This window comes from Xiphophorus couchianus, chromosome 1, assembly GCF_001444195.1.
Source record: "Xiphophorus couchianus chromosome 1, X_couchianus-1.0, whole genome shotgun sequence".
NCBI lineage: Eukaryota > Metazoa > Chordata > Actinopteri > Cyprinodontiformes > Poeciliidae > Xiphophorus > Xiphophorus couchianus.
The window spans coordinates 4259030-4284832 of NC_040228.1; the positions used below are offsets into that span (position 1 = coordinate 4259030).

Consider the following 25803-nt stretch of genomic DNA (forward strand, 5'->3'; position numbering starts at 1 on the left):
ACAATCTACCCATTTCTTCATGTGACTGTAAAAATGTGTCTGCAGGTGGTTTTATCCGGCTCTGAATCCACTGTTCTGCTCGATGGCCTCTCATCTCAGACACTCTATCACATCTCCATATTCCCTGTGTACACCAGCAGCATTGGCTTGGCCCTCAGAGGAACTGTCACTACATGTGAGCATGACATAGCTGATGAATATGGCATTTTATGGGATTTTATTCAGTTTGTGCAGAAAAAAGGAAGTTTGAACTGGTTAGGTGTTTTGTAATCAACAATTAACACAAGGATAAAAATAAACTAACACAAAAGGTGATTTTATTTAACATTTTGTACATCTTGAGTAGGATATATATTTGTAATTCATAATTTTAAGAGGCTGGGGGCGTGCCGTGGTGGCGTAGTGGTTAGCGCGACCCACATTTGGAGGCCTCAAGTCCTTGACACGGCTGTCGTGGGTTCGACTCCCGGACCCGGCGACATTTACCGCATGTCTTCTCCCCCTTTCCTGTCAGCCTACTTTGTGAAAAAGGACTCTAGAGCCCACAAAAAGAACCCCTGGAGGGGTAAACAAAAAACATAATTTTAAGAGGCTGGTTTGAATTTAGTAGCACATTCATTAAATGACATGTTTTTTATGCCCTCTTTTTCTCTGCCCAGTCTTTGTCTGGCTCTGTGTGGTAACTATAGAAACCATTGTTTTCTTAAGCATGTTCAAAACAGTTAAAGCAGACCAAAATGATCCACACAATTTAAAGCAGTGGTCCCCAACCCCCGGGCCGGGGACCGGTACCGGTCCGTGGACCAATTGGTACCTGGCCGCGCAAGAATATTTCCGTGTTATGTATTGAGTCTGGAGGATCTTTTATTTTGAAAATCCTTTAACCGGATTCTGTCGGTTACATCTTGCGCGGCAACATTGAGCCCACAAACGGCATCGGTTTCGGTCTCCTCCCTACACTCCCCCAACCCCCACCGCCGGTCCTCTTAATGCGCGCGCCCCTCCCCTCCCCCATGTCCACAGCAAATTTGCGAAGTCTTAACCGGTCCGTGGTACTAAAAAGGTTGGGGACCACTGGTTTAAAGCACAAACACAAATCATACAAACAAAAACCAGTGGTACAGTACTATATTGGATGCCACATTGTTTTATATTCTGTCCTCATTGTTATTCTTAATGCTTCTTTTTCAGTGCCTCTGGCTATGCCAACCGACTTGGAAGTGACTCCCTCCTCTTACAGTACTCTGCAAGTAAGTTGGAGTCCAGCTCCTGGTGCGACTCATTACATGATCCTATACTCAGCACTCAGCGACGGAGAGCCTGAAGATGCAAAGGAGGTAAGGAGTGAAAATCTAAAATCAGAATTAACTCAAATTAAAAATGAATCAAATTTAAAAAATCTATATTTATGTATTTTCCAGACACAGTGCCATTTTATAACACAATCAGGTAACATAGTGTTATGACATAATAAACTTTGGCTTATTTACTGGGAAGAACAACCTGATAACAGGTTTCAGAGGAGATGTTTTTCTTTTCCTTTCTACCAAAACTCCTTTGAACCGAGTGTGATTTAGGGACAGAGGTACCAATTAACCAGAGATGGGAAAGACTGAGAGAAACTCCCTATAGGAGAGAACTGGGTGTAAGGCACCGTGTACATGATCGAAAAGATATTAAAGAAAAATTGTATGTGTTAAGTTTCACTTTTTCCTCTTCTCCCCTTTCTTCCCTTTCTCGCTGATCTCTGAGAATCAATATTTTTCTTTTTACTTTGGTCTTCTAAATAAATACCTAAAAGACAAATGTGCATTTATCTAATTAATTCAGTGTTTCACTATTAAGAAAATTTACTACAATATTTACCTGATTGTGCTATAAAAATGCTGCATGTAACAAATATCACTTAAAAGAAATTTGACTTTGTCATTTAAGGCCTTGAAATTGGGCCTATGTCTCCTTAAGAAACTCCTGCTCTTTCTGAAATTCCACGTTCAGGATGTCATCACTTCATAGCCCCTCTGCTAACCCTTTAATAACATTTTTACCAGCGTTTCACTGAGAAGTAGCTCCTATAATGAGCTCAACAGATGCACAGTTCCACCAGGTGATTGCTAATTGCTGCTGGCTGTTCTGGAGGAGCTGAGAGGGGGAGTTTCAGGGGAGAGGGGCTCTTTGAGACGGAAGCTTAGAAGTTGCAGCTCCAAGGAGGGGCTACATCTTGAAGGCGGTGTTAAGTCCCCCGAAAGCGTTTAGGCTCCCCAAGTGGCTACCACGGAAAATTAAAGGATTTCTTAAACATGTATGAAAAAATCAAGACAACACTTCAAATATGATTTGATGATTGATTGATTTTTGTTTTGGTTTTTTTTTGGAAGAGAATAACATGGCTCCAACCCTAATTTAATGTTTTATATCATTTATGGACAGGAGAAATTCAGCGCAGGCCAGACAGTGGTGGAGCTTGCAGGCTTGCTGCCAGAAACAGACTACTCTGTCACTCTTTATGCTCTCTATGATGAAGAGCCCAGTGATCCAGTCACTTCAGTTTCCCGCACATGTAAGTGATTCCCTGAGCATTCTCATTAGCATTTCTAACTCTCTGTTTTATTTTAACTGAAATATTTTTTCACTTCATCCTGTTTTTCCTAAATCCGGGACCCTCCGGATCCTTAAGTACCCCTCCCAGCTCCGGTTGGAATTCACTTCCCGATTGTAACCCACAGCATGATAAAGGTGAGCTGGGTCTCCGGTGCTGTGGATGTCCCAGGCCACAGAATCACCTACAGCACCAATCATGGCAGTGACACCAAGCAGGTAAAATTGTATTGTGTTCATTTATTTTTCATTTATTCCTACTTCTGCTTCAATCTTTCATGTCATCAACTAGCCTCACAGCAGAGCTGTTTCTATGTCTAGATATCCAGAATCATAATCAGCTTTATTCACCACAAGGAATTTGTCTTCTGTTCCACTTTGCTCTCAATAAAGACATTTTAAAGATAAATAAAGAATTAGTAGGAATACTGTTTTCTTGTATCTATGTCTATATCCATTGTTTTTACACTGAGCAACTTTCTTTGTTCATATTAAGAAAACACAAGGCTGAGACATCAGAAGAACAGAGTTAATATTTTAATGAAACAGAAGGAAAAAAGTAGATCAGGAAACTTCATATGAGCAGCAATCCCAGTGTGTTGCTTCATTGTTAAAGGCTCAGTTTAACTGAGATGGAGAACGTCACTCTTAGGTTTCCTAGTTCTGAGTTGTGGATGATTGTGGAAGAGTAGATGCAGGGAAGTAGAATTAATGGGGACCCAAACAAAAGAAAGGAAGTTAAACTTTACAGAGGATTCTGTGCTTTTAGAATGAAACATCATGCACTATGGAAATTACTTTCAAGGTACTTCAGTACAAATAATTGCATGTATATCTATCTCCAAGTGGGAAACCATTATCTAAGCAGATAAAAGGAATGTCACATCTTCACTCATCGACATTGATTCCTTTTCAAGCGTCATGAAAGCGATACTGAACAATTACACTGGGTTTGATATAGAATGTCAGGTACATTTGCTCTAATCTTCACATTAGAAATGTAAGATTATTGATATCTTTTCCATTTGTGTTGAAATACTTACTTTTCTGAGTTTCAATAGGGGTCTATGACTCCTTATAACAGCATAATACACATTTATGCTAGTTCATAGATAGCTCGGCATGTGAAAATGTTTGAAATTGTTTTTCCCCAGATGGAGGTCAAAGGCCAGAACTCTGTGGTGCTGCAAAGCCTTTCATCTCTGTCCCGATACCTGGTTTCAGTCCAGTCCCACTACCCGCAAGGCCTGTCTGCCACACTCACCAGTAACGTCACAACACGTAAGTCAACATACACACACATGTATATCCAGTCTCTGATTCTTCTTTTTGGGGTTTTCTTCACCACCTTTTTCCTCTCTGCCAGTGAAGGTGCCTTCTCCATCAGATCTCAAGGTGACTAATTTCTCGGGCAGTGAAATTATGGTACGCTGGGCAGCAGCAGCAGATGATGTGGTCTATTACCTCATCAAATGGATCTCTTTAAGTGAAGGAGACCTGAGGCAGGTGAGGAGGGAAAGGCGAGGCAATCTTCTAAAATGTAAAAACCCAAACATATATATATATATATATATATACATATACATGTATATATGTTTGGGTTCACGTGTGTTTAGCTGAAGGTGAATGGAGACAATGAAGGAACGATCCTGGAGGGAGTGGAGGAGGATAAAGAATACCAGATCTCTCTGTCTGCACTTTATGGAGATGGAGCTCAGAGTGAGGCTGTTGCCATTCGATACAGTACCTGTAAGTCCAACATATTTATCTGCAAACTTTACTGTGCAAAAATTATAAACCACCCACTAATTCAATTTGCTTCCCTTTAAATGTCTTTATTATTTCTCAAGGGTTTCTAAAGGTTTTCTATATATACCCAGGAGTTCCCAAAAACAAAAAGTACATTTTCACCAAAAACTAAAAAGTTTTGAGAATAATCTGATAAATTTTCCAGAAAAAAATTAAAAATGTATGAGTTTCAAACGTCGAAAATTTTTGACGTTTGAAATTCTGAATTTTCACAGTCAGTCATGACTGCGAGATATTAACAAAATGTGGCTTTTGCATAAAAATTGGGAAAGAAAAAAAATTTGGATCTTGAAATTGCAAATGAGCGCCAATACCAGAGTGCTACTTCAGAATTTATAGGCTCAAATTAGAGTATTGCTTTCAGAATATCTAGAGCACAAGAAGAACCACATCTGTTAGGATGTTGCTTTTTATAAGGAGCACAAATAAGTGCAAGCACTTCAACTATATGAGAAATAGTTTTGATGTTTCTGACATTTGCTATACCTTTAGTCAGATTGTTTTTCACTACTTAATTCTTAGTTAACATCTTGCAAGTTTTCATTTCTATAGGTAAGGTATCCTAAAAAAAGTCAGATTATTTTGATTCCTCATTTAATATGTCCTTTATGTTAAGACATATTCTCTATGCTTCACATCAAAAGCTGCATGTTTTTTTCAGATAATTATTTGCATGTGATGGCATCGTACAAATGAAAAAGATTTGATGCCTCATAATAGTAAACTTTTAGTCCCTTAACTTAAATAACACCAGAATGACTCAGCTGCGTCAGGAATAAACTGATAAACCTTCCACAAAATGTTCCAGTGGTTATTGAAACACTGCCTCTGCTGCACAGCCTCTTGTTAAATATTGTTGTAAATACATTATACATCAGGTGGAACAGTCAGTCTTGAACTTTTGTTATAATTTACATTTACAGAATGTTGAGTGTAAAAGTAAATAAATGTTGTGCATGAGATGATACAAATAACTGCAACAAATAATTAGATATCTATGTTTACAATGATCGTTATAAACCCTTTTTTTAAAACTATATTTTAGGATGTTTTTTGGTTTTCATATTAATTTGTTGTATGTAGTTTTATTCAATGTTTAAATCAGTTTCCTAGTGTTTATTAAGTTTGTTCACATTGATGCGCTTTTCTAAAAACAAAGAATTTCAAATATTTTTTACGCATTTGAAACATAAAATGTTGCGGGGGGCATGAGGAAGGAATAGAAACACAAATGACATGACGAAGGTTAAGACAAAATTTTGGGGTATTTTTCTACCAAACAAAATGTGGATGTTCAGGTTTTCCACTCAGCTTGTTTGTAAAAACGATTTTCTCTTTCTCTGTTTTTGGGCAGAACCTGAAAAACCTGTAACATGTTGTTTGTTTCTGCAGTGTCAGGCGGAGGCCCGTCCAGTGTATCCGTGTCAGAAGAAACTGCAGTTAGCATGTTGGTCAACTGGGTGCCTCCAAATGCTCACGTCCTCCAGTACCGGGTTTCTTACACACCACTGACCGGAGCTGAGACCCAGGATGGAACTGTGAGTGGGCTCTAAGCGTTCTGGCTTTTTTGGGCCTTGTTCCAAAGAGTCACAAATCACTGTGGGTCAGAGAGATATTCCAAATCCTCCTGCCACTGTTGGCAGTCTGAAAAACTGTGTTGTTGTCTACAGGTGTTGGTCCCCGGTGGTCATAAGCAGGTGGTGCTGGAGTCATTGCAGCCAGATACACGTTATAGCATCTTAGTCACTGCAGAGTATCGCAACAGAGAGGGAGGCAGCGGCTCAGCTCAAGGCAAAACCGGTAAGTGAACTTGGGCCTAGTCAAATCACCTGTTTCCTAAACACGCAACTCAAGATACTAATACTCTGCTACAGTTAATTTTGTTTTTGCTCTTGTTATTTATTTTGTCACCACTCCATATTTCTCAGTTTAGTATTTTGACACAAATGAGACAAATGAGAATGCTGGAGGAACTCTAAATCATAACACCACTTTTAAAGGGTGAGGGGCTAAAACATGTTCACTATTCTTCATATACATTACCTAAAAAGTAAGAGCATTTGCAACTGGTTATTTCTGTATTGTAACAATTATTCTTGGGAATAACTCTCATAACACTGGAAGTATGTTTAAGATTCCACTAAAATGCTTTAGTGGGTGGCCAGCAGGAGTAGAGGATGTGGGTTTACATCAACAAATCCCTGCTTTTTTTCACACTAATGCATGATTAAGAGTTTATTGCATATTTTTTGCAAAAATGATCAAAAACAAAAGGTTTATGATCACAGCAGAATTTCAGTTCCGCAAACAAAGAAACAAACTCTGTTAAACAGGAAACTAAAAATAATGTATAAACATTTTTCAAACACAAAAGTGAACACAGAACAATTTATTTTTGCAAACAAGTTTTGCAAAAATTTATATATGCAGTAAAACCAAGATGTGGCTTATTTAAATGGGGTATATAAACAAAAAATGACATTAGTTTCCATTAACTTATAAATAAAAAAATAATAAAAATATGAAACCTCTATGAGTTCATTCTTGTCCTTGCAGGTTTAATCTGATTTTCTACTTCATCTGTGATCTAGTTTCTATTCCCTCATGTTCGTGTGCCCATCCCTGCAGCCAGTCTACGTGTGAGCAGCATAAGCGTCGTCAGGTCGGACCACTCCAGTGTCTGTTTGTCCTGGAGGCCCGTGTTGGCGGTCGATGGATACCGTGTTGTCATTCAGTCAGTTAAAGGTGATCTACAAATATTTACAGAAGTTTGTGCTCAACATGTTTCTGAAAACACATTGGCTGGAGTGAACATCTTTGTTGGTTCTCTCTCTGTGTTTAGACAAGCAAATAAAACAGGAAACTGTGAGTGAGTCCACCAACAGCTACTGCTTCAACCACCTGGAACCTGAAACCCTGTATCGCATCAGCGTACATTCGCTTCTTGGCTCTGCAGAGGGCGCTGCCGTCTCCATTCTCCATCCTACAGGTGTGCAGTAATTGCTGGGCCTTGCACATGTATTCACACAGCTTGAACTTTCTCACATTCTGTCACATTACAACAGTAGATTGAAACAAACTCTAACCTACCAGTAAGCTATAATTGAATGGTTTACATCAAAGCATATCCATCTGCTAGAATGGCCCAGTCAAAGTCTGGATATAAATACAATTAAGAATCTACAGAAAGACAAATAGAACAAACATGGTTGCAATTGAGATATTGTGCAAAAGCAAAACATTTCATTTGTGGGGGAATGCAAGAGATTCGTAAACTGTTGGGCGATAAATGTAGCACATGAAAAGGCCAATTTATTATACTTATGTATCAAAATCTTAACAATCTCATTAATAAAAAAACATGTTCTTTATTTGTCTCAAAAGATCAATAATAATATTAAACCCTCTTTAAAAAAAGGGATTTATATATTTAGAAATTGACACTTCTAATGGTTTATGGGTTTATATTGATGTATCACAATCAGTCACTTTTAGAATTATTCATTATTCTAAAAGTGATAGAATAATCACTTTTAGTAATAAAACATAACACTGGGTGGCGATGGGGTAAGGCCCACGGCCCATTTATGGAGACCTCTGTCCTCTGTGTGGTTGCTGCAGGTTCATGTCCTTCTCCTCTCGCACAACCTGTTTTCCTGTCTGACCTCTACCGGATAAAGTCAATTAGAGCCGAAAAAATAAAAACTTCCATTACAATGGAAAGTGTGAATAATGTGTCAGAGGAAGGTAGATATTGCAGCAAGTATTAGATCACATCTAAGCATCTGTTTTGTTTCCTTTTTTTTTTTTTTTACTTGATTTAATTTGCAATTTACATGAAATTTTTTAAATGGTACAGAAAATCTAGCACATTCTAAGAGTAGGAATCATTTTTCTTTAATTCTTGGAAACTAATTAGTTGTGTTTGTGTTTAAATGTCTTATTTTAATTTGACTCAATACTAGAGATTTTACTATGCATATAAACAGCAACCGACAGCTAATATTTCTGTTCAGTAAAAGGGATTTTTTATGTGTTAATTAAATGAATTTACACAAATCTTTGAAAGTCTCCAAAACAATGAAATTAAAATACAAAGTAGTAATTCCAGTAATGATGCATGCTCTTTTAATTTATCTTTTCACAGCTCCAGCTCCAGCCAGAATTCCCATTCCTCCCCGGATATATCCTGTACACAATGAAGGTGAATCTCCTTAAACGTTGCTTCTTTTGCTTTTAGAGGAGCTCAGGGTTTCTTTTAGTCTGCATAAAATATGGTTTTACATATGAGAAGAAGTAATCCAAAGTTTCTGCAAGACAAAACATATAACATTTACAGTGGTGTCAGATGTTTACTCATCACAGAGAACAATATCACTATAATGTAAGATTTTTCATTTAAGCAGTTCTTTTACTAAATTGTAATAAATATACAACTTTTAATTGGAGGGATTTTAAAAACAAGAAATGGGTGTGCAAGTTTCAGTTCTTTGTAGTTTTTTTTAAACACACATATGGTCAAAATTTGATCAATCAAATTTTATTTGTATTGCACATTTCAGCAACAAGGCATTTCAAAGTGCTTTACATCACAAACACAAAAACACAAAGTCACAAAACATAGAATCAACAATCAAAACATTACTTTAAGGCAAGTGCCATTGTTAAATTCGTAATTGATTAAGTTTCTAAAGTTAGTTTTTAGTCGAGATTTAAAGGAAGTCAATGTTTCAGACGTTTTACAGTTTTCTAGACGTTTGTTCCAGATTTGTGGAGCACACAAGCTGAATGCTGCTTCTCCTTGTGACGCATGGATGAGCTTCCCTAGATCTTGCTGAGACATTAGTCCTCTAATCCTGGAGATGTTCTTCAGGTGATAGAAGGCCGACTTTGTAACTGTCTTTATGTGGCTCTGGAGGTTCAGGTCAGAGTCCATCACTACTCCCAGGTTTCAGGCCTGATCGCTGGTTTTAAGTTGGAATAACTGAAGCTGTGCATTGACTCTAGATCGTTCCTCTTTCGGCCCAAAATTAATAACTTCAGTTTTGTTTCTGTTCAGCTGGAGAAAGTTTTAGCACATCCACACATTTATCTGTTCTAAGCATTTATTCAATGATTGGATGGGCTCTGAGTCACCTGGTGACATTGTAATGTAGAGCTGTGTATCATCTGCATAGTTATGGTAGCTAATCTTATTTCCTGTTATAACCTGAGCTAGTGGGAGCATATTGTCAAGAAAACTGGTATGAGGTTTGAGATCTATCCAGGTACACACAGAAAAAGGTGCATGAAAGCCTGAAGGAAATAAAGCAATCTTGTGTTTTGATTTATAATGATTGAGTGTTTTGATAATGATTAAGTTGAACATGGATGAATACAATAGGTAAAATGACTGTATGTAAGTAATCACTGAATGATTCACTGAATGATTCTGAAGTGTACGAATCATGATCTGTAATAACATGACAACAATGAAATGATTAAGGTTTGATGATTTATAATAAGTGAAAGAGGTGATTAATGCTTATGATTAATGCTTAATGGAAATCAGCACATAGTTTTTAATATTTGACTGTGTTTAAAAGTTAATCAGAGGAAAGCACATAGGTTTTAATGTTAAAAAGAAAAAGGGAAAAAGCAGAAGGGGAACTTGTGAGTTCCTGCTGTCGCAAGCAGTTCTGAACAGATGGCCAGATGCACAGGATGGGTGGGGCGGTATGGTTGGCTAAGAACAACGCTGAGGAAAGGACGGTACTTTCCATCCCAGCCAGCAGACAGGAGGGGCCGAAACCACGTAAACTAACACTCCCCATACACATATATGGCAGAGAACTGTATATAAGCAGACGGAAAAGGAGAAGTTCTTGTTCTTTGTCTGCGGCACCGAAGTAGAGCTAACAGAAGAAGCAGATCGAGGAAACAACAGCAGACCACACCCTGGAGCCACGGGAAAAGCTGAAGCTTCTTGCCGCCAAAGGGAGACAAGTTCCAATCGTCCAACCCGGGTTCCTGATTCGATCGTCGGTCTTGCCTCAACCCAAACATTGCAACAGACTTGGAGAAAAGACAAAGGTTCCGGAGGGATAAGGAGTTGGGTTTTCAAAACAATTGAACCCTCTCTACTTTGCTTCTATTCTAAAGAGGATTTACCACACAAAGGACAAAGATTCAGACCAAGGTTTTCGGATGTTCCTGTTGCTAAAGATCCACCACCAACTGGGTATGAGTCGAACTTGCTTCCTAAAAAGCTATCTCAGAATCTGCGACATAGGTTAGGGAAAAGAGGCAGTAGGGTATGATTGTACATGTTGATCTTATTACACTGCTCTTGAATTATATACAATTGATTATTGATTTGTATGTCACATATCCCTGCTTAAGCTTGCTTAATAAATTCATACTCTAAAATTCTAATGAGGTTGGTGGACATTGGAGTTAATTGAGTCATTTACTCATTTTTCAGTTCTTTTAATAAAGGTAAAACTAATGTACATGGTTCTAGTAAAGAGGAGGCTTCATAATTTCCTTTGGTGAGAGTAAAATAATGACCCAGGGACTTACATCCAAGTCACTAAATTTAGTCTAGTCGGTTCCAAGAGCTAGTTATATTTTAGAAAGCGAGCTACCGTTAACAGAAGTGGTTATTGGAATTATGCAGCTGTGAGGGCTACTCAGCTGATTGTTTCTTAACTGAAAAGGGTCGTAACTTCTGGATTGGAGGTAGTTAGAGCTAGACGAATCGCTTTCGACACCAGTTTAAATAGATTATCTCTTATAGATCTCTTTTAGGGTAATACCCAGGTCTTAGAGATTTTCCGGACCTGTTAGACAGAGAACTGGTCAGTAGTCAGCCCCGGAGGGTTGTGACGAAGTGGGCGGGGCTAGCTATTGCAGGATAACGGACATGGCGCCCAACGTGGGGCGGAGCCAAGTAGGCGGGCCCTAATACACTAAGTCAGTAAAAACAGATGTGTGATTCTGAATAGCTCACTTGGTTCGTTAACTCTTAGGGAGTAGAGTTAACAGTGACTGATAAGGCCGTCGGTCACAACCCTTGCAGTAACTGTATAGCATGCAGGTGAGGGAAAGCTTCTACTGAGGATAAGTAATAGTATCCAGACAGTGAAGCCAGTAGCCAACACAGCCTGGACCCATCCCTACTCAAGAGCGCAAAGAGAGGCTTTGGGGGATAGGCAACTCGAAGACAAAGACAACTATGAATGAAGAAGAAAGAGGGGAACTGGATCCCCTGCCAAAGCCAACAATGGGACAAGAGGCAAGCAACATCAGCCGGGATGGAGAGAGTCATCAATCCCATCTTTCCCAATCCACATTATCACAATTGCCTATATCGTTGATATTACTCGGTGATGGATTGGATTCCTGGATTGAGGTAATTAGGAGGGTTTTCTTTGAATTTCACTACACCATCAAAGAGGACATGGCACGGAACTTAATGAAGTACCTGGTGCAGACTCGGATATACTTTTGCACACAGCTTAAACATGGTCACCGACTGGGAGTCGTTAAATGCCCGGTAAAGATAACCAAGAAATCGGAGATCAGAGAATGGCTGGAATGGTTCGCTGAACTCCTTGAAGGATGGACGATTGGTGAGCTGCGGATGGTCTACAGCCCCTCCGAGAAATATGACAGCCTAGTGAAGACAGCTACATTGGCAGCGGGCATCGAAGGGATCCTGGTGAACCCTCTCGCCAGTGGGGTGCGCAAATACAAAGAATATACCGAGGTTCTGCAGAGACTTTCGGCCTTCAAGGAGACCCGAGGAAAAGAGCAGGCCCCGGACAAAGCGGAATCGGAGGTGGCTGAGGCCCCCTCTCGACTGCCCAGCAGAGCCACAACACCGACTAACCAGCCGAAGCAAGATCAGCGGGACCTGATAGACCTGACGGACGGCGATGACGATATCCCAGCTCATCCGGGACCATCGCGGAACGACGAGATCCCCTCTGAGCAGTCAGAAGAGGAAAATCACGAGGGATCGCTCATCGACGGTCTCACTGAGGAGCAGTTGGAGCAAGCGGCCAGGGATTGGTCCCCTCGACAGGGTCGGGAGTTCGGGTTTCATCCCCGAGTCCTCAGCACGGAAAGGAGGCAGCTACGGCCACCTACGAAGACTCCAGCGGGCAGCAGCTCCGACGAGGACGGGGAGGAATCGGATGAGGAGCTATGGGACCCCGGCCGCCCTAAAAAGAAGACCCAGAAGTCGGATGTTTGGAGGAGCACCCGAGAGTTGGCCAAAATACCATCAGAGACCATCAGCTTAAGGCTGCAATCCGGGCTCATGATTTACCAGTTTATTGGAGGAATATGGGACCTTGAAGGTGACGGGCTGATTGTGTTCACCAATGATAAATACAAGATCCACAATCGAAAGTTTCGACGCAGCCTTAAAAACCAAGCTGGGAAATATTACCAAAAAGATTCAAAGGTGTTGGAGGCTTCCTGTAGTGAAAAAACTAGAGGAGACGTAGTGATGATGAAGGGCTACAGTCTTCCTTATGGTGCCGTAATCCTGGTCCCAATTGATGTTTACAAGAAAGGAGAGAGTCTGGAGGAGTATCGGAAGAAGATGTGGCATGGACTCGAAAGGGGCCTGGTGACCGCCAGCAACGGAAGCATGAGAAGGGTGATGGTGAGCGTGCAGGGACTAAGATCGGCAGATTTGCCAGGGGACACCGCCAGGGCGGTCACAGAGAACGGAGTGGTGAACATAGCCAAGACCAACAGTCATTTCTTTGTGTTCAAAGAGGTGGTGGTGGTGGTTGACCCCCGTATGCATCGACTCCGTACGGAGCAAGGTGTACGAATGGCAACTGAAATGGAGGAGCAATGCCGCATCAGCCACCCAGCAAAGGAGATCAAGAAATATCCCTTAAAAATACCCCAGAGTGGAGTTTCAAACACCACCCAGACCGGCAAGGCCAAGGTTATGGAGCCACTCAGGATAAAGTTAAGGGAAGCACCAGTCGGGCCAGAGTCCCAGGCCGCAAGATATGTCAAAGAATTCTCATTCGAGGGAAGCAGCAGTGAACTGAGGCAACCCAACACGGACAGAGTCAAGAATGAGCAGCTGACGGTCCAGAGAGAAGTAGGACCGATGAAACCAGCCAAGATTCAACCGCTGAACTCCCCCAGGAGGGAACCTCTTCGACAACAACAGTATGAGGACATCAGCGACTCGGAGGAAGGAGAAGAGCAACAGGAGATCGAACATTCTGAAGAAGAAGAAGAAGAGAGTGATCACGGCAGCATCTTCTCCGACCCAAAGCAACCACCGACAGGGCATAAGACACTCCGAACAGCACAGCACCGAGGAAAGAAGAAAGAAATAGAAACCTTTGACATCGAGGGTTCTTCTGAGAGACTAGCGAGAGACGTGACCTGGGGCCCCGTACAGGCTAAAGACGGACGGCGTACGTATGTACCAGAGGTCGGTCAGACAGAGTACCAGATTCCAGCAGGATGGGCCAGCAGGCTGGGAGACAAGGTGCTGCTCGAGGTAGAAGCGACAGTCGGGGAGTGGGCTAACATCCTGATGACACCATCCTGCTCTACCCTGACAGCACACTATTCCCTGACCACCAACTTCAGGAACGCATACATGGGAATTATGTATGATGTGATTCTGCGACGACTGAAGAAAGCGGCCTACAAGTACTCCAGGGAGACTCGACAGAAGCTGGACGAGGTGTCGGCTGATGAAGAGGAGCCGCAGGCGACGTCTTCAGAGCCAGGACCACAGATCCCGCGGGGACCACAAGGAGTGTCAGCCCAGCCACCGGCCACTACTACCGGACAAGATGCATACGCAGAACTAAAGAATCTAAGGCTGGTGATTCGGAGTAAAAACGCAGACGAAAATAATGAGGAGTATTTGAAAGATGTTTGGCCAACCGTGCTATCTACCACCAACCACGAAGGAGCCAAAAAGTTGTGGCTGACCAGCGTAACTGCGGACCCGATGGTTGGAACAGAGTCAGCACAGAGCAACTATGAGAGATTGGTGTTGGAGGACATGGACGACGAAGAGTCCCAGGTGAAGAGAGCTAGAGGACGGCTGGACAAAGGAAGCCGGTTGGAACCGCTTTGGCACACACTAAAGCAAACCGTTTCTCCCGCGAGGTATGTGAAGGTACTGCGTGAGGTGACAAAGGGACGAAGAGGAGAGATTGTGTTTGTGAAACTGCCAGTGAGAAGCACAACCGTGGCCCAGATGGACGTGGCAGTGCAGGGGTTCGACCTGGAGCAGCAGTACTACGAGGACAAAAGGAAAAAAGAGGCTAGCCAACCAGCAAAGCCACCTGGAAGGGTCAACATCAGAAAACCATCCAACTTCCAGAGCAGGCCGTTCCCGCAAGGCACGCAGCCATCCAACTTCCAGGGCCGGCCGTTTCAACAGGGAGCACCACCATCCAATTTCCAAAACCGGCCGTTCCAGCAGAAACCACCAGGACCACAAGGAAGACCGACCAACCCGCCGGCTTCACAAAATCAGCCAGGGAAAGGTCAGTTCCTGACGGATGAGGAATATAGGAAATTGAGCCCAGAACAAAGGACGGCCCTCCGTGAGTCCCGTAAAGCCGGGGCCGGAGGGTCACCAAAGTAATGGCGTCCAGGTCGCGGGTCATTTTAGAAAATGCCTACTGGGAAGGGGACGAAATCTACGCCAAAGTGGAGGGAGTACCCTACCTGGTGGACACCGGAGCGGAGGTGTCGATGACCCGCAAAGACCTAGAAACAGCAGGACACCTGAAGGTTCAGTTTGCTAATGGAAAAATAGAAGAAATGCCATACGGGACATGGAAAGGAGTAGTGTGGGTGAAAGGTCCTTACAATCTACTCACAGTAAAAGACTTAGATGAACTCAGTAAAAAGAAAGGCACACATCGCCGACTAGAGCGAAGGCTGACGAGCTTGAAAGCAAGGTTGGTGAAAGTCGGCCCGACCCAAACCGGATCCGGGCAGCAGGACTGGTACAAACCGATTGACATACCAACGGTGACAGAACAGAAGCTCGCAGAGAGTGACTTCTCCCCGGCTGGGAAAGAGAAGCTGCGTGAGATCATCGTTACAGCGCAAGTGGCACGGTTCAAGAACGACTGTGGGGATTTGGGTCCAAAGTTTGTTCATCACATCGAAGGTGGGGTTCATCCACCTGTCCGGCAGTACCCGCTGAACCCGGGAGCAGTCGAGGAGATGGACAAGATCGTGAAAGAGCTGAGCGCCCTGGAAATTATCAGAGAGGAGCTCAACCCGATCACCAACAGCCCCATCCAGGCGGTGAAGAAACCTGAATCGGCTGGAGGGGGTTGGAGACCAGTTATCAACTTCAAAGCCCTGAATCGGAGAACAATAGCGAACCGAGCCAGTTTAATCAATCCCCAAGGAGCGTTAAAAACTCTTCGAGTCAAGAAGTTCAAGTCATGCATCGACCTAGCCAATGGATTTTTCTCTCTACGCCTCGCCAGACAATCGCAAGGTAAAACTGCGTTCACCCACAAAGGCAAGAGCTATGTGTGGCAAAGGTTACCCCAGGGATACAAGAACTCCCCAAACGTGTTCCAGTCAGCAGTGATGGAAGTACTGGGGGACGTAGGTGCAACCGTGTACATTGATGATGTCTTTATTGCTGATGACACAGAAGAAGAACACCTAGAAAGACTACAAAAAGTGGTAGAAAACCTCACCGAGGCAGGTTTGAAGCTAAACCTCAAGAAATGTCAATTTGGACAGTTCCAAGTGAATTATCTGGGCTTCCAGGTCACGTCGGACTTGGGACTCTCAGATGGGTACAGAGAAAAGCTGACGAACATTCAACCACCTCAGTCAGAGAATGACTTACAGAAAATATTAGGACTATGCAACTATGTCCGGGACCACGTACCCAATTATCAGAAGTATGCCAAACCTTTGTACAAATGCCTGAGAAAGAGTGAGGAGGACGAAAAGGACGGAAAAAGACCCTGGGTATGGACAGCAGCGAATCAACAGAACCTGGAAGAATTGAGAAAAGCCATTCAAGCAGCTGTGAGACTGGAGCCAAGAAGTTTGTCAGAAAGACTGGTGGCAGAAATCAGCTGTGAGAATGACGATGCCATGATCAAAGTGAGTAATGAAAATGGAGGCTTGGTTACCCTGTGGAGTTACACCCTGACTTCTGTTGAGAGGAAATATCCGCAGGAGGAGAAAGAGCTAGCGGTGTTAGCTCGTTACTGGGGTGTGCTGAAGGATCTAGCACAAGGACAACCAGTTAAAGTCATCACACAGAGCCAAGTTCATAAGTATCTAAGAAAAGGTACCGTGGAAAGTACTAAAGCAACTAACACACGGTGGGGAAGATGGGAAGACATCCTGCTGGACCCGGAGCTTGAGATTGGGCCAGCACAACCCACCAGTAAGAAGAAACCGCCAGAGACATCTGAGAAGCCAAAACAACCGGAATGGACAATCTACACCGATGGATCCAGAAAGGGGTCCGACCAGTCGGCATACTGGGGATTTATTCTGAAGCAAGACGGCAAGGAAAAATGCCGTCAGAAAGGAAAAGCTCCCGGTAGTGCTCAAGCCGGAGAAGTAACGGCCGTACTGGAAGGATTGCTGGAGCTGGTGAAAAGGAAAATCAAGAATGCCAGGTTAGTAACCGACAGTTACTACTGCGCTCAAGCCCTTAGAGAAGACTTGGCCATTTGGGAAGAAAATGGTTTCGAGACAGCGAAGGGCAAGCCAGTGGCACACAGAGACTTGTGGAAAAAGATTGCTGAGCTAAAACTACAACTAGAAATAGATGTTGAGCATCAAAAAGCACACACGCATGAGGGAGCTCATTGGCGTGGGAATGATGAAGTGGACTGTTATGTCCAGCAAAGAAAGATCGTCTTTGTCGGTACCGAGAAGTGGGACAGCACTCCCAGAGGACGGGAGGTCCCAGAAGAGTACGTGGTTGAGGTCGTGCAGAGCGTGCATGAGGCCCTTGGACATGCAGGCGTACGACCTACCCGTAAGGAGCTGGAGGAGCAGGATCTTTGGATCCCAGTGAAACAAGTCCAACGCGTGCTAAGGGACTGTGAAGTATGTGGACAACACAACGCAGGTCGCCGAGGGCAGCGGATGGAGGGGTTATCCATCAAAAGCACGGTCCCCTGGGGTTCAGTCTGCATGGATGTTGCAGGCCCCATGGGGATAACAGGAAGAAAAGGTGAGAAGTACCTCTTGGTGCTGGTGGATTCTATGTCGGGGTTTGTAACTACAAAAGCAGCCAGGAAAGCAAACGGCAATAGTGTTGTCGGCATGCTGGAACAAGTATGCAGTGCCCTGGGAATCCCGAAAGAGCTGCGCACGGATAATGGGACTCATTTCCGTAATTCACAGGTTGACCAATGGTGTCAGAAGTTTGGAGTAATGCGAGTTTACTCTCCACCCTATACCCCACAAGCTAACGGAGTGGTGGAACGAGCCATAGGGTTAGTGAAAAGCTGGATAGCTAAAAATGCTAACACCAACAGTTGGAGCACACAGGCGGTGGAAATAGGGCAGGCCCTGAACGACAGAAGCAGAGCCGAGAGGCCCGCCCCTGCAATGGAGCTCAACCAACGGCCGTTCACCACGAAGGAAGTGGGGCGGAGCTCCAGCGACAAAAAGGAGAAGCTGACGCCCAGAGTGCCATTCCGAGAGGGACAGCGCGTGTGGGTCAAAGCAAGAGAGCAACCTGTAAATGCAGCAGTAAAACCCAAGTTTGAGACCACTGACATCGTCAAGCAAGTACTGGATAGGAACACAGTATTGCTGAAAAGAAAAGGGATTCAAGGAGTTGAGCAGCTCAAGCCAGTTCCTGACTAAAGTGAAACAGAAGCCGGTGAAATGGCCAGTGAATCATGTACCATTCCACCCTATATCGGACTGGCCACCGTGAAAGGGGTGGTTATAATTAGAAGAACACCTTCAGGGATTTGGGCAGGACGAGCCCTGAAGAAATTGGATTGGGCTAAAAAGGGAGTCCTGTCGGAGGAGCGAGAGATGCTGATATGGGCAAGAGCTAAAAGTCGCTGTCCGGTTTGTTTAGTAAACAACCCACTCCCCATCACCTGGGAGGGACCGGGCCGTGAGAAACCCAGGCAACCAGGAGCCACCGCAGAAATACTACAACATCTCCGCGTCTCTCCGGTTACGGTTTTGAACAACACCATCTGTGGGAACTGCCGGGTAGGTTACCTGCCCCGACTTCAGTTGGAGACCCAATGGAGCTGGCAGAATGAAGAACCAAAAAGCTGTTATTGCGTCTGGGATGGGGACGATCTCCACCACTGTTCTACTTGCGAAGACCAGCTGGGGAGAGGAGAACTGACTTTGACAGGTCAGGCTGAGGGATGGCAGGTGACGAGGTTTTACAGCTCGCTGCGATATTACAGAACATATGGACAAGTACAACCAAATCACGGGAGCCCCATACCAATAATATTACCAGGACCTTCAGCTCCCCCAAACACCCCAGAAGAAGCGGATCCATGGGTGTGGAGGAGGGAAGAAGGGCCCCATGATGTCCTGTGGGATTCTGTTCATGCTGCCTGGCCGTATGAAGCTGCCGGAACATCCCTGTCATTTCCACCATTGAACACCAGCCACTCCCCTGTGATCTTCCGGGTACATCGTCCTCACGCGTACCAACCATCAGCTGAGGGGCTAAGTGCACTCCCAGATGACACCAGGGACCAAGCTGTTAATGGAGGTTGGACAGGCCCCTGGGAGCTGACCACATGGGCGCATCTGATTTTGGAAGTCATCAATGACTGCACAATTCCTGTGGTGGATTTACCGGACGTGCCAAGGGAAGATGGGGTACGCTGCTCAGATATGTATTACTACACCACTGAGGTGGACGGGTGGGGCAGCAATGCGGTAAGACCTAAGGAAAAGTCTTGCCTGTACTGGATAACAGCGGAGTCCCAGTTTCGGGATGGAGTTTTGCAACACCCGGGAGGCGTGGCCCATAGAGCGGGTACGCCCTCCGATCCTAGCACCTCCTGCCAGATTCAGCTGTCGGTGCGCATGATCACCGTCCCCTTTAAAGGAATCTACTCCGTCGGAGCAGCCATCAAAGTGGTGCCAGACGAGCAGAATTACGCCACCGTGTCCTACACCGAACCGGAGCCTCCTAAGAAGAAACCCAAGACCCACGCCTGGCAGAAGCTCGCTTCAGCATTTCCATGGAGAAAGAAGAACCAAGACTAACGGATAAACCGGAAGGGGGAAAACGAGTCGCCAAGTCCCAACGTCAGTCAAAACCCACAAGACGGAAAGGTACAAAGGTTTTTGTAACTAAAATGTTCAAAGTAGGAGCTGGAGTCTCGTCGGGACTATCAGATAAAGGCCCGTTTCTGAGACTCCCAACTACCTCTATACTCCTGGATATGCCAAGAGAGGACTTCACTCCTTCCAATCCGCTCACCGAAGCATATTTCCTCAAGTACCTCATATATCTTCGACCCACTGATTTCCAGCACACAAAACAGGTGGGGCAAAGTGAAGAGTACACGCCACCCCCTCCAACGAAGCCACATTTATTCATCCCTACCGCACCGCCTGCTTGGCAAGGACGAGGGTCCAATAACATGGTCCATTATGCATCAATTTCACCTATGAGCCCAAGATCTCTACCATGGACTTTTAATACAGTGTATCACAGGGTACAGGGGATCGAACTACGGATAAGGTGGGGTCCCCACTACCTTGAACCACTGCAAGGACTGTATTGTGAAATTTCACTTAATGACATGATTATTTGGACCACATCACCAAGTATGGCAAAAACCATAGTAAGGAGGGAAGTGAATCCAGAGTGTTATATATTTAATAACACCAGGCTTCCCTTGAAATTGGAAATAGATAGGGTCTACCCCAATCCACCACACCAGAGGATTTTTACCCCGTCAGCCTGGGGGTACCGCACCAGACTAACTTTGCATGGGCAACCTTTGTACACCTACATCTCAGTACCAGCCCCAATAGGGTACAATCACGAATCTTGGTATGACCAGGCGTTGAAAAACGGCACCGCCCAAGGCCCGTTTCCTCGGCCGCACTATTGGAGGGTGTTCCACTGGAAGTGGGTGTGGAGGGGGTTGGAGCCCGACTTACCCTACCCCTCTCCTATATTTACAGCCTTGCAACAAAGAAGAGCCACCAGACGGGTTGCAAAGAACCCGGCTCACCAAGGCTGTATCAAGGCTTTGAGAAAAATTTGTACAAAGCCTGATGCACCGGATCCCAGAGAATCACTAATCTGGCCAGAATGGATGCTATCGGCATGAGGCGCAAGCCTACAGACCAGGGTTGGCTGGACTCAACATCGGATTCGGACAGCTCTTCTGACACTGACGACGACTCGGACACCTCTAACGAACCTTTGCTACGGAAAACGACTACGATAACAGGAAAATCCCTTTGCCTGAAAGGGCTGCTGACGCTTCTTGCTCTGCTATTTGCTGCTGCTGTTCTCGCTACGATCTTCTACTTCATCGGAGTTGGACCGTGGTACCTTACGCACACAAAGGTCACTTATGGACATTCCAAGTATGCCACTTTCAACTGCTGGAATACAAGCACCACGGCTATTTTTGTGCCATGGGACAACGAAACTTCTGCCCAGAATCGAACCGGATTATTCGCCAAAGACAACGGCAAAAAGTATGTGGAAAGCCGAGCCTACAAAGTGAACGACTCCTCCCTAGACGACCTCCTGAATCGGACCTGGGAGATCTACGCCTATGACTTCCTCGAGACCGGAGCGCTCTGCTGGATACGGGTTCTACAGCGCAAGGAGCGACGGACCGTGAGATGCAACTGGATTCATCCGGATCGAGGCTTTCCACAATGGCATTGCAATATGGCCTGTCGGTCGCTACTACTTTTACCGGAACAGGGATACTGGGATACCGAAGTTATATACCCGGCCCCGCACAGGTCCTCAGGCTGTCGAACCTGGCTCCCACGAGGGGAGTTTTGGGGAGACTATCACCTAAATTGCAGAGAAGATGCCAACATCACAGAGCGAGAGCGGATCAACAGAACCTCCCGAAACGACTTTCGCGACTGGGTCACGAGGCCCCCCCCCAACAACAGTTTAGCTAATATTACGGCTTTCCTGATTCGGCAAGGTCCTACACGGTTTATGTACCAATCTGACCAACAACATTGTTATAGGCACCACTTTAGGTGGTTGAATGCCTGCCTCTGGAATAAGTTCGTCAAATGCAGGGGCCAAAATTACATTGTAACAGCTGTAGAAGAATACTGGACGGATTTATGGCACTCTGTACGCACAGTACGTACAGAAATTGAAGTTTGGCTGAATAACACATTCCCATGGACATATATAGCAACGGACCAAACGTTCTTTGTGGGAGACTTCCCAGAGGGAGCGGTTCGCTCTCCTGCTGGGTTACAGGAGCTACACATTGCCAACTTGCGTACCCAACGCCTTCCAACTCCTGAGGATCTTCTGAACGCTCCTAAGGATGATTTTGCAAAGATTGATAAGTGTGTCGCCAAGAGGATCTTTGACAGCCTCAACGATACTTATTGGAGGAAAACCCTATCTTCACCGCGATGTGACCTCTTACAAGAAAGCCATACTTTATTTTCCGTATGGAAGTATCACTGCCCCGATCCCGACACCTTTCCTACCGCTAAATGGGCTCTACAAGCCTGCTATGAGGATTATTATCGAGATTGCGATTGGGAATGGTGGGGACTCCAACAGGAAGAACTTCAAGCCTGGGTTATACCATGTCTCAGTGAATCCACCAATTATTGGATCAAGTACCAGTACCTCGCCACAGTTTATTCTAAGGACCGCGCGATTTGGCCTGGAATTTTTTGGAGACCTGAAAACTACGTCAACCCGAGACCCTGGCGCATGACTTGTAAAAACAACACACGACATGTCTTTGAATGTGTCATCAGTTTGGCCAGAAGACCCTGCCACGAGGTCCAAGGTTGGGAAAGCTACTGCAACCAACATTATGCCGATGAGTATGACACTCACTCTTCTGAAGTTACTTGGCGCAAAATCAATGGTACTTGGCGGAGGGCTATAGTGAGCGGAAAGACCTGCACCGATGCAATTCTGGGATACCATCTCCAGAAGCGCAAGAGCATTCTGGGTCTCCCAGTTCCGTTCATCCCAAATCCCCTGGTGGCCATCGCCGAAGGACATGCTTTCCGCAAGAATCTGTGTGATGGGCACACAGACCCAGGGTTTGATTGGGTTGGGCCTAACCTTTTGTATTCCAATCTCACCTGCCAAATCTCTAAGGAAATTTGGGAAAAATGTGGAAAAGGATCTGACCAACATGAATGTTACTGGTTCGAGACTTTGGGCTCAGCTATCGTGACCACCCTTACCGACGTCGTGGAAGGCGTTGCTAACGTTGTAGAGGGAGGCCTCCACATCGGACAGTGGCTGCTAGATGCTCTGAGCCTGCTGTGGCCATACATCTTGGGCCTACTGGGCGTGGCCGTGGCTTTAATCGTTGGCAAAATCGTCCTGGAGGTGTGGCTGAAAGCACTTTGTCGTTGTAATAAGAGGGAGTACCAGCCCCTCCCCCCGAAGGAGGAGCCTGCCTCTGCATAAAAGAGAGCTGCCGTGTGCCTGCGAGCCATTCAATCCTCGCTGCAGCAGCCGACAACACCGGAACCAAAAGAACCACCATCGGACATCATGGAATCTAACTCTTCAACCAACTCATCAAACCCCAACTCACTTTTTGCACCACTTCAAGTGAGTACCTTTGAGCACTTAGGGGTTACCCTGGCCTGGGTACTCTACTGCCACACTGGTTCCTGGCCCAGGGGACATCCTATGAGGATCTTCGTTGCGCTACAAGGATATGTCAAGCTTATCCTACGACCCATCATCCTCCAGAAATGGGGGTTAGCTTCATCCCTCTTCGCTTGTTACCTGATGGGCCGTACCCGCATCAACTGGCGCAGGGGCGTTGTGGTCTGCCTATGGCTCATCACCGACACCACAGCCCTGATACTGGAGTTGGTCCTTGGGGACCGTCAAGCCACTCGAACCGCCCCACTTAAGATCCTCACAGCTATTCTAGAAGGGCTCTTCGCAGTATCTATCCTCGTCTACCTAGCGCGCCAAGCCTTGTCCATCAAAGGTCGGGGCAGGCGCATATGGCTGCAAAAGTGGATAGTTCTGGCTCTTTGGGCAACGGTTTGGGGGATCTTGGTGGTCCTCTACTGGCTTCAGGAGACCTCTGACCTGGCCATCGTTGTATGGATGATGACCTATGCTGCAATATTCCATGATTCAGCTCATGTCTATGATCGGGGCGAACCAGCTCCAGATCATGATATTCCGGTTCCTGTGATTAATTCTCCCTGGCTGGCAGCCCAAGCAGGCACACGAGCTTAAACCAGCTACACTCTCCGCTTTCGCTTTTGCATATTCGTTGTGTTGTTGTTAATCCGAAACCCCTAATCGTGAAGTTACCTAGGTTGCTGTTTCTTCTCAGGCACCAACCTGCTGTGTGGGATGTGGGATCGCCGCAGAGTCCTATGGATTCATATGGGTTGCATCGTCCTCCCGCTGGTGTCACCGTTGCGTGAGCAGCCGTATCACCGATGTAACGGCGATTCTCTGCGCCACAGGGCAAGGAGATTTGCCTTACATAGCGGCCTCCACATCTCGATCCCTGGAACGGGTGCACAAAATAGTGTGGACCTCTGCCTTTGGCCAAGAAGACGACGACCTTACGACATCTCCAATGCACACGGGACTCCTGCTGCCCGTGATTCAGAAGTTATGGGAACACCAGCTTACTCGACAATGCCTGCCAACTCTACACCTTCTCGATGGACGAGTTGTGGCAGTGGGCGAGTACCTTCCACCAGCGTGTCCCGTGTCGCCGGATATGTTTATCGATGTCGGATGCCAAACCAGCAGTGCGACTCACAGAAAAGGTACCCAAACTGAGATTCTCAGTTCATTTCACCAAGCGTGCCAGACAGAAGACACCCTCTTCGTGTCATCCCCTTCACCAGATCCGCCTTCGACCGATATGGATTTTCAGGATCTGCTGACTGAGTTGGAGGGATACTGTAACAACCCACCGACACTGCCAGACTCTGAGATGGATCTGTCTTCGCTTCTGCAGTCTTCCCTGGAGGACATTAGCCCTCCCGGATCAGCAGGATCTCCACTTCCTCCACAGTTGGACGCCGAGTGCTGGATTTCTCCGCCGTCCAATCTGACGGAGTATGAGGTTGTGGATACCTGGACACCATCATCATCTCCGGTTGCCTGCTACGAACAGGACATCTTGACTGCTGATTGCGGTGATGGACTTGACCTCTTTTAACTTCGGACTTTGTGTTTTCTGCGATGCACCGTCCGATCTCAAGGAGGGGGTGTCAAGAAAACTGGTATGAGGTTTGAGATCTATCCAGGTACACACAGAAAAAGGTGCATGAAAGCCTGAAGGAAATAAAGCAATCTTGTGTTTTGATTTATAATGATTGAGTGTTTTGATAATGATTAAGTTGAACATGGATGAATACAATAGGTAAAATGACTGTATGTAAGTAATCACTGAATGATTCACTGAATGATTCTGAAGTGTACGAATCATGATCTGTAATAGCATGACAACAATGAAATGATTAAGGTTTGATGATTTATAATAAGTGAAAGAGGTGATTAATGCTTATGATTAATGCTTAATGGAAATCAGCACATAGTTTTTAATATTTGACTGTGTTTAAAAGTTAATCAGAGGAAAGCACATAGGTTTTAATGTTAAAAAGAAAAAGGGAAAAAGCAGAAGGGGAACTTGTGAGTTCCTGCTGTCGCAAGCAGTTCTGAACAGATGGCCAGATGCACAGGATGGGTGGGGCGGTATGGTTGGCTAAGAACAACGCTGAGGAAAGGACGGTACTTTCCATCCCAGCCAGCAGACAGGAGGGGCCGAAACCACGTAAACTAACACTCCCCATACACATATATGGCAGAGAACTGTATATAAGCAGACGGAAAAGGAGAAGTTCTTGTTCTTTGTCTGCGGCACCGAAGTAGAGCTAACAGAAGAAGCAGATCGAGGAAACAACAGCAGACCACACCCTGGAGCCACGGGAAAAGCTGAAGCTTCTTGCCGCCAAAGGGAGACAAGTTCCAATCGTCCAACCCGGGTTCCTGATTCGATCGTCGGTCTTGCCTCAACCCAAACATTGCAACAGACTTGGAGAAAAGACAAAGGTTCCGGAGGGATAAGGAGTTGGGTTTTCAAAACAATTGAACCCTCTCTACTTTGCTTCTATTCTAAAGAGGATTTACCACACAAAGGACAAAGATTCAGACCAAGGTTT

At 45.3% G+C, this 25803-nt stretch overlaps 1 protein-coding gene across 3 annotated transcripts in view; it reads left to right on the forward strand.

Moving 5' to 3' along the window:
* The window catches only part of LOC114147983 (collagen alpha-1(XX) chain), a 53991-nt gene that overhangs the window by 17508 nt on the left and 10680 nt on the right, over nucleotides 1-25803 (forward strand). For all 3 annotated transcript variants that reach the window (XM_028023257.1, XM_028024811.1, XM_028024067.1), the window contains 12 exons: nucleotides 46-175; nucleotides 1192-1337; nucleotides 2431-2560; nucleotides 2678-2817; nucleotides 3753-3879; nucleotides 3965-4104; nucleotides 4215-4347; nucleotides 5800-5945; nucleotides 6078-6207; nucleotides 7036-7152; nucleotides 7250-7396; nucleotides 8555-8611. In XM_028023257.1, the coding sequence (XP_027879058.1) occupies nucleotides 46-175; nucleotides 1192-1337; nucleotides 2431-2560; nucleotides 2678-2817; nucleotides 3753-3879; nucleotides 3965-4104; nucleotides 4215-4347; nucleotides 5800-5945; nucleotides 6078-6207; nucleotides 7036-7152; nucleotides 7250-7396; nucleotides 8555-8611 (1543 nt within the window). The remainder of the gene's footprint in view (nucleotides 1-45; nucleotides 176-1191; nucleotides 1338-2430; nucleotides 2561-2677; nucleotides 2818-3752; nucleotides 3880-3964; nucleotides 4105-4214; nucleotides 4348-5799; nucleotides 5946-6077; nucleotides 6208-7035; nucleotides 7153-7249; nucleotides 7397-8554; nucleotides 8612-25803) is intronic.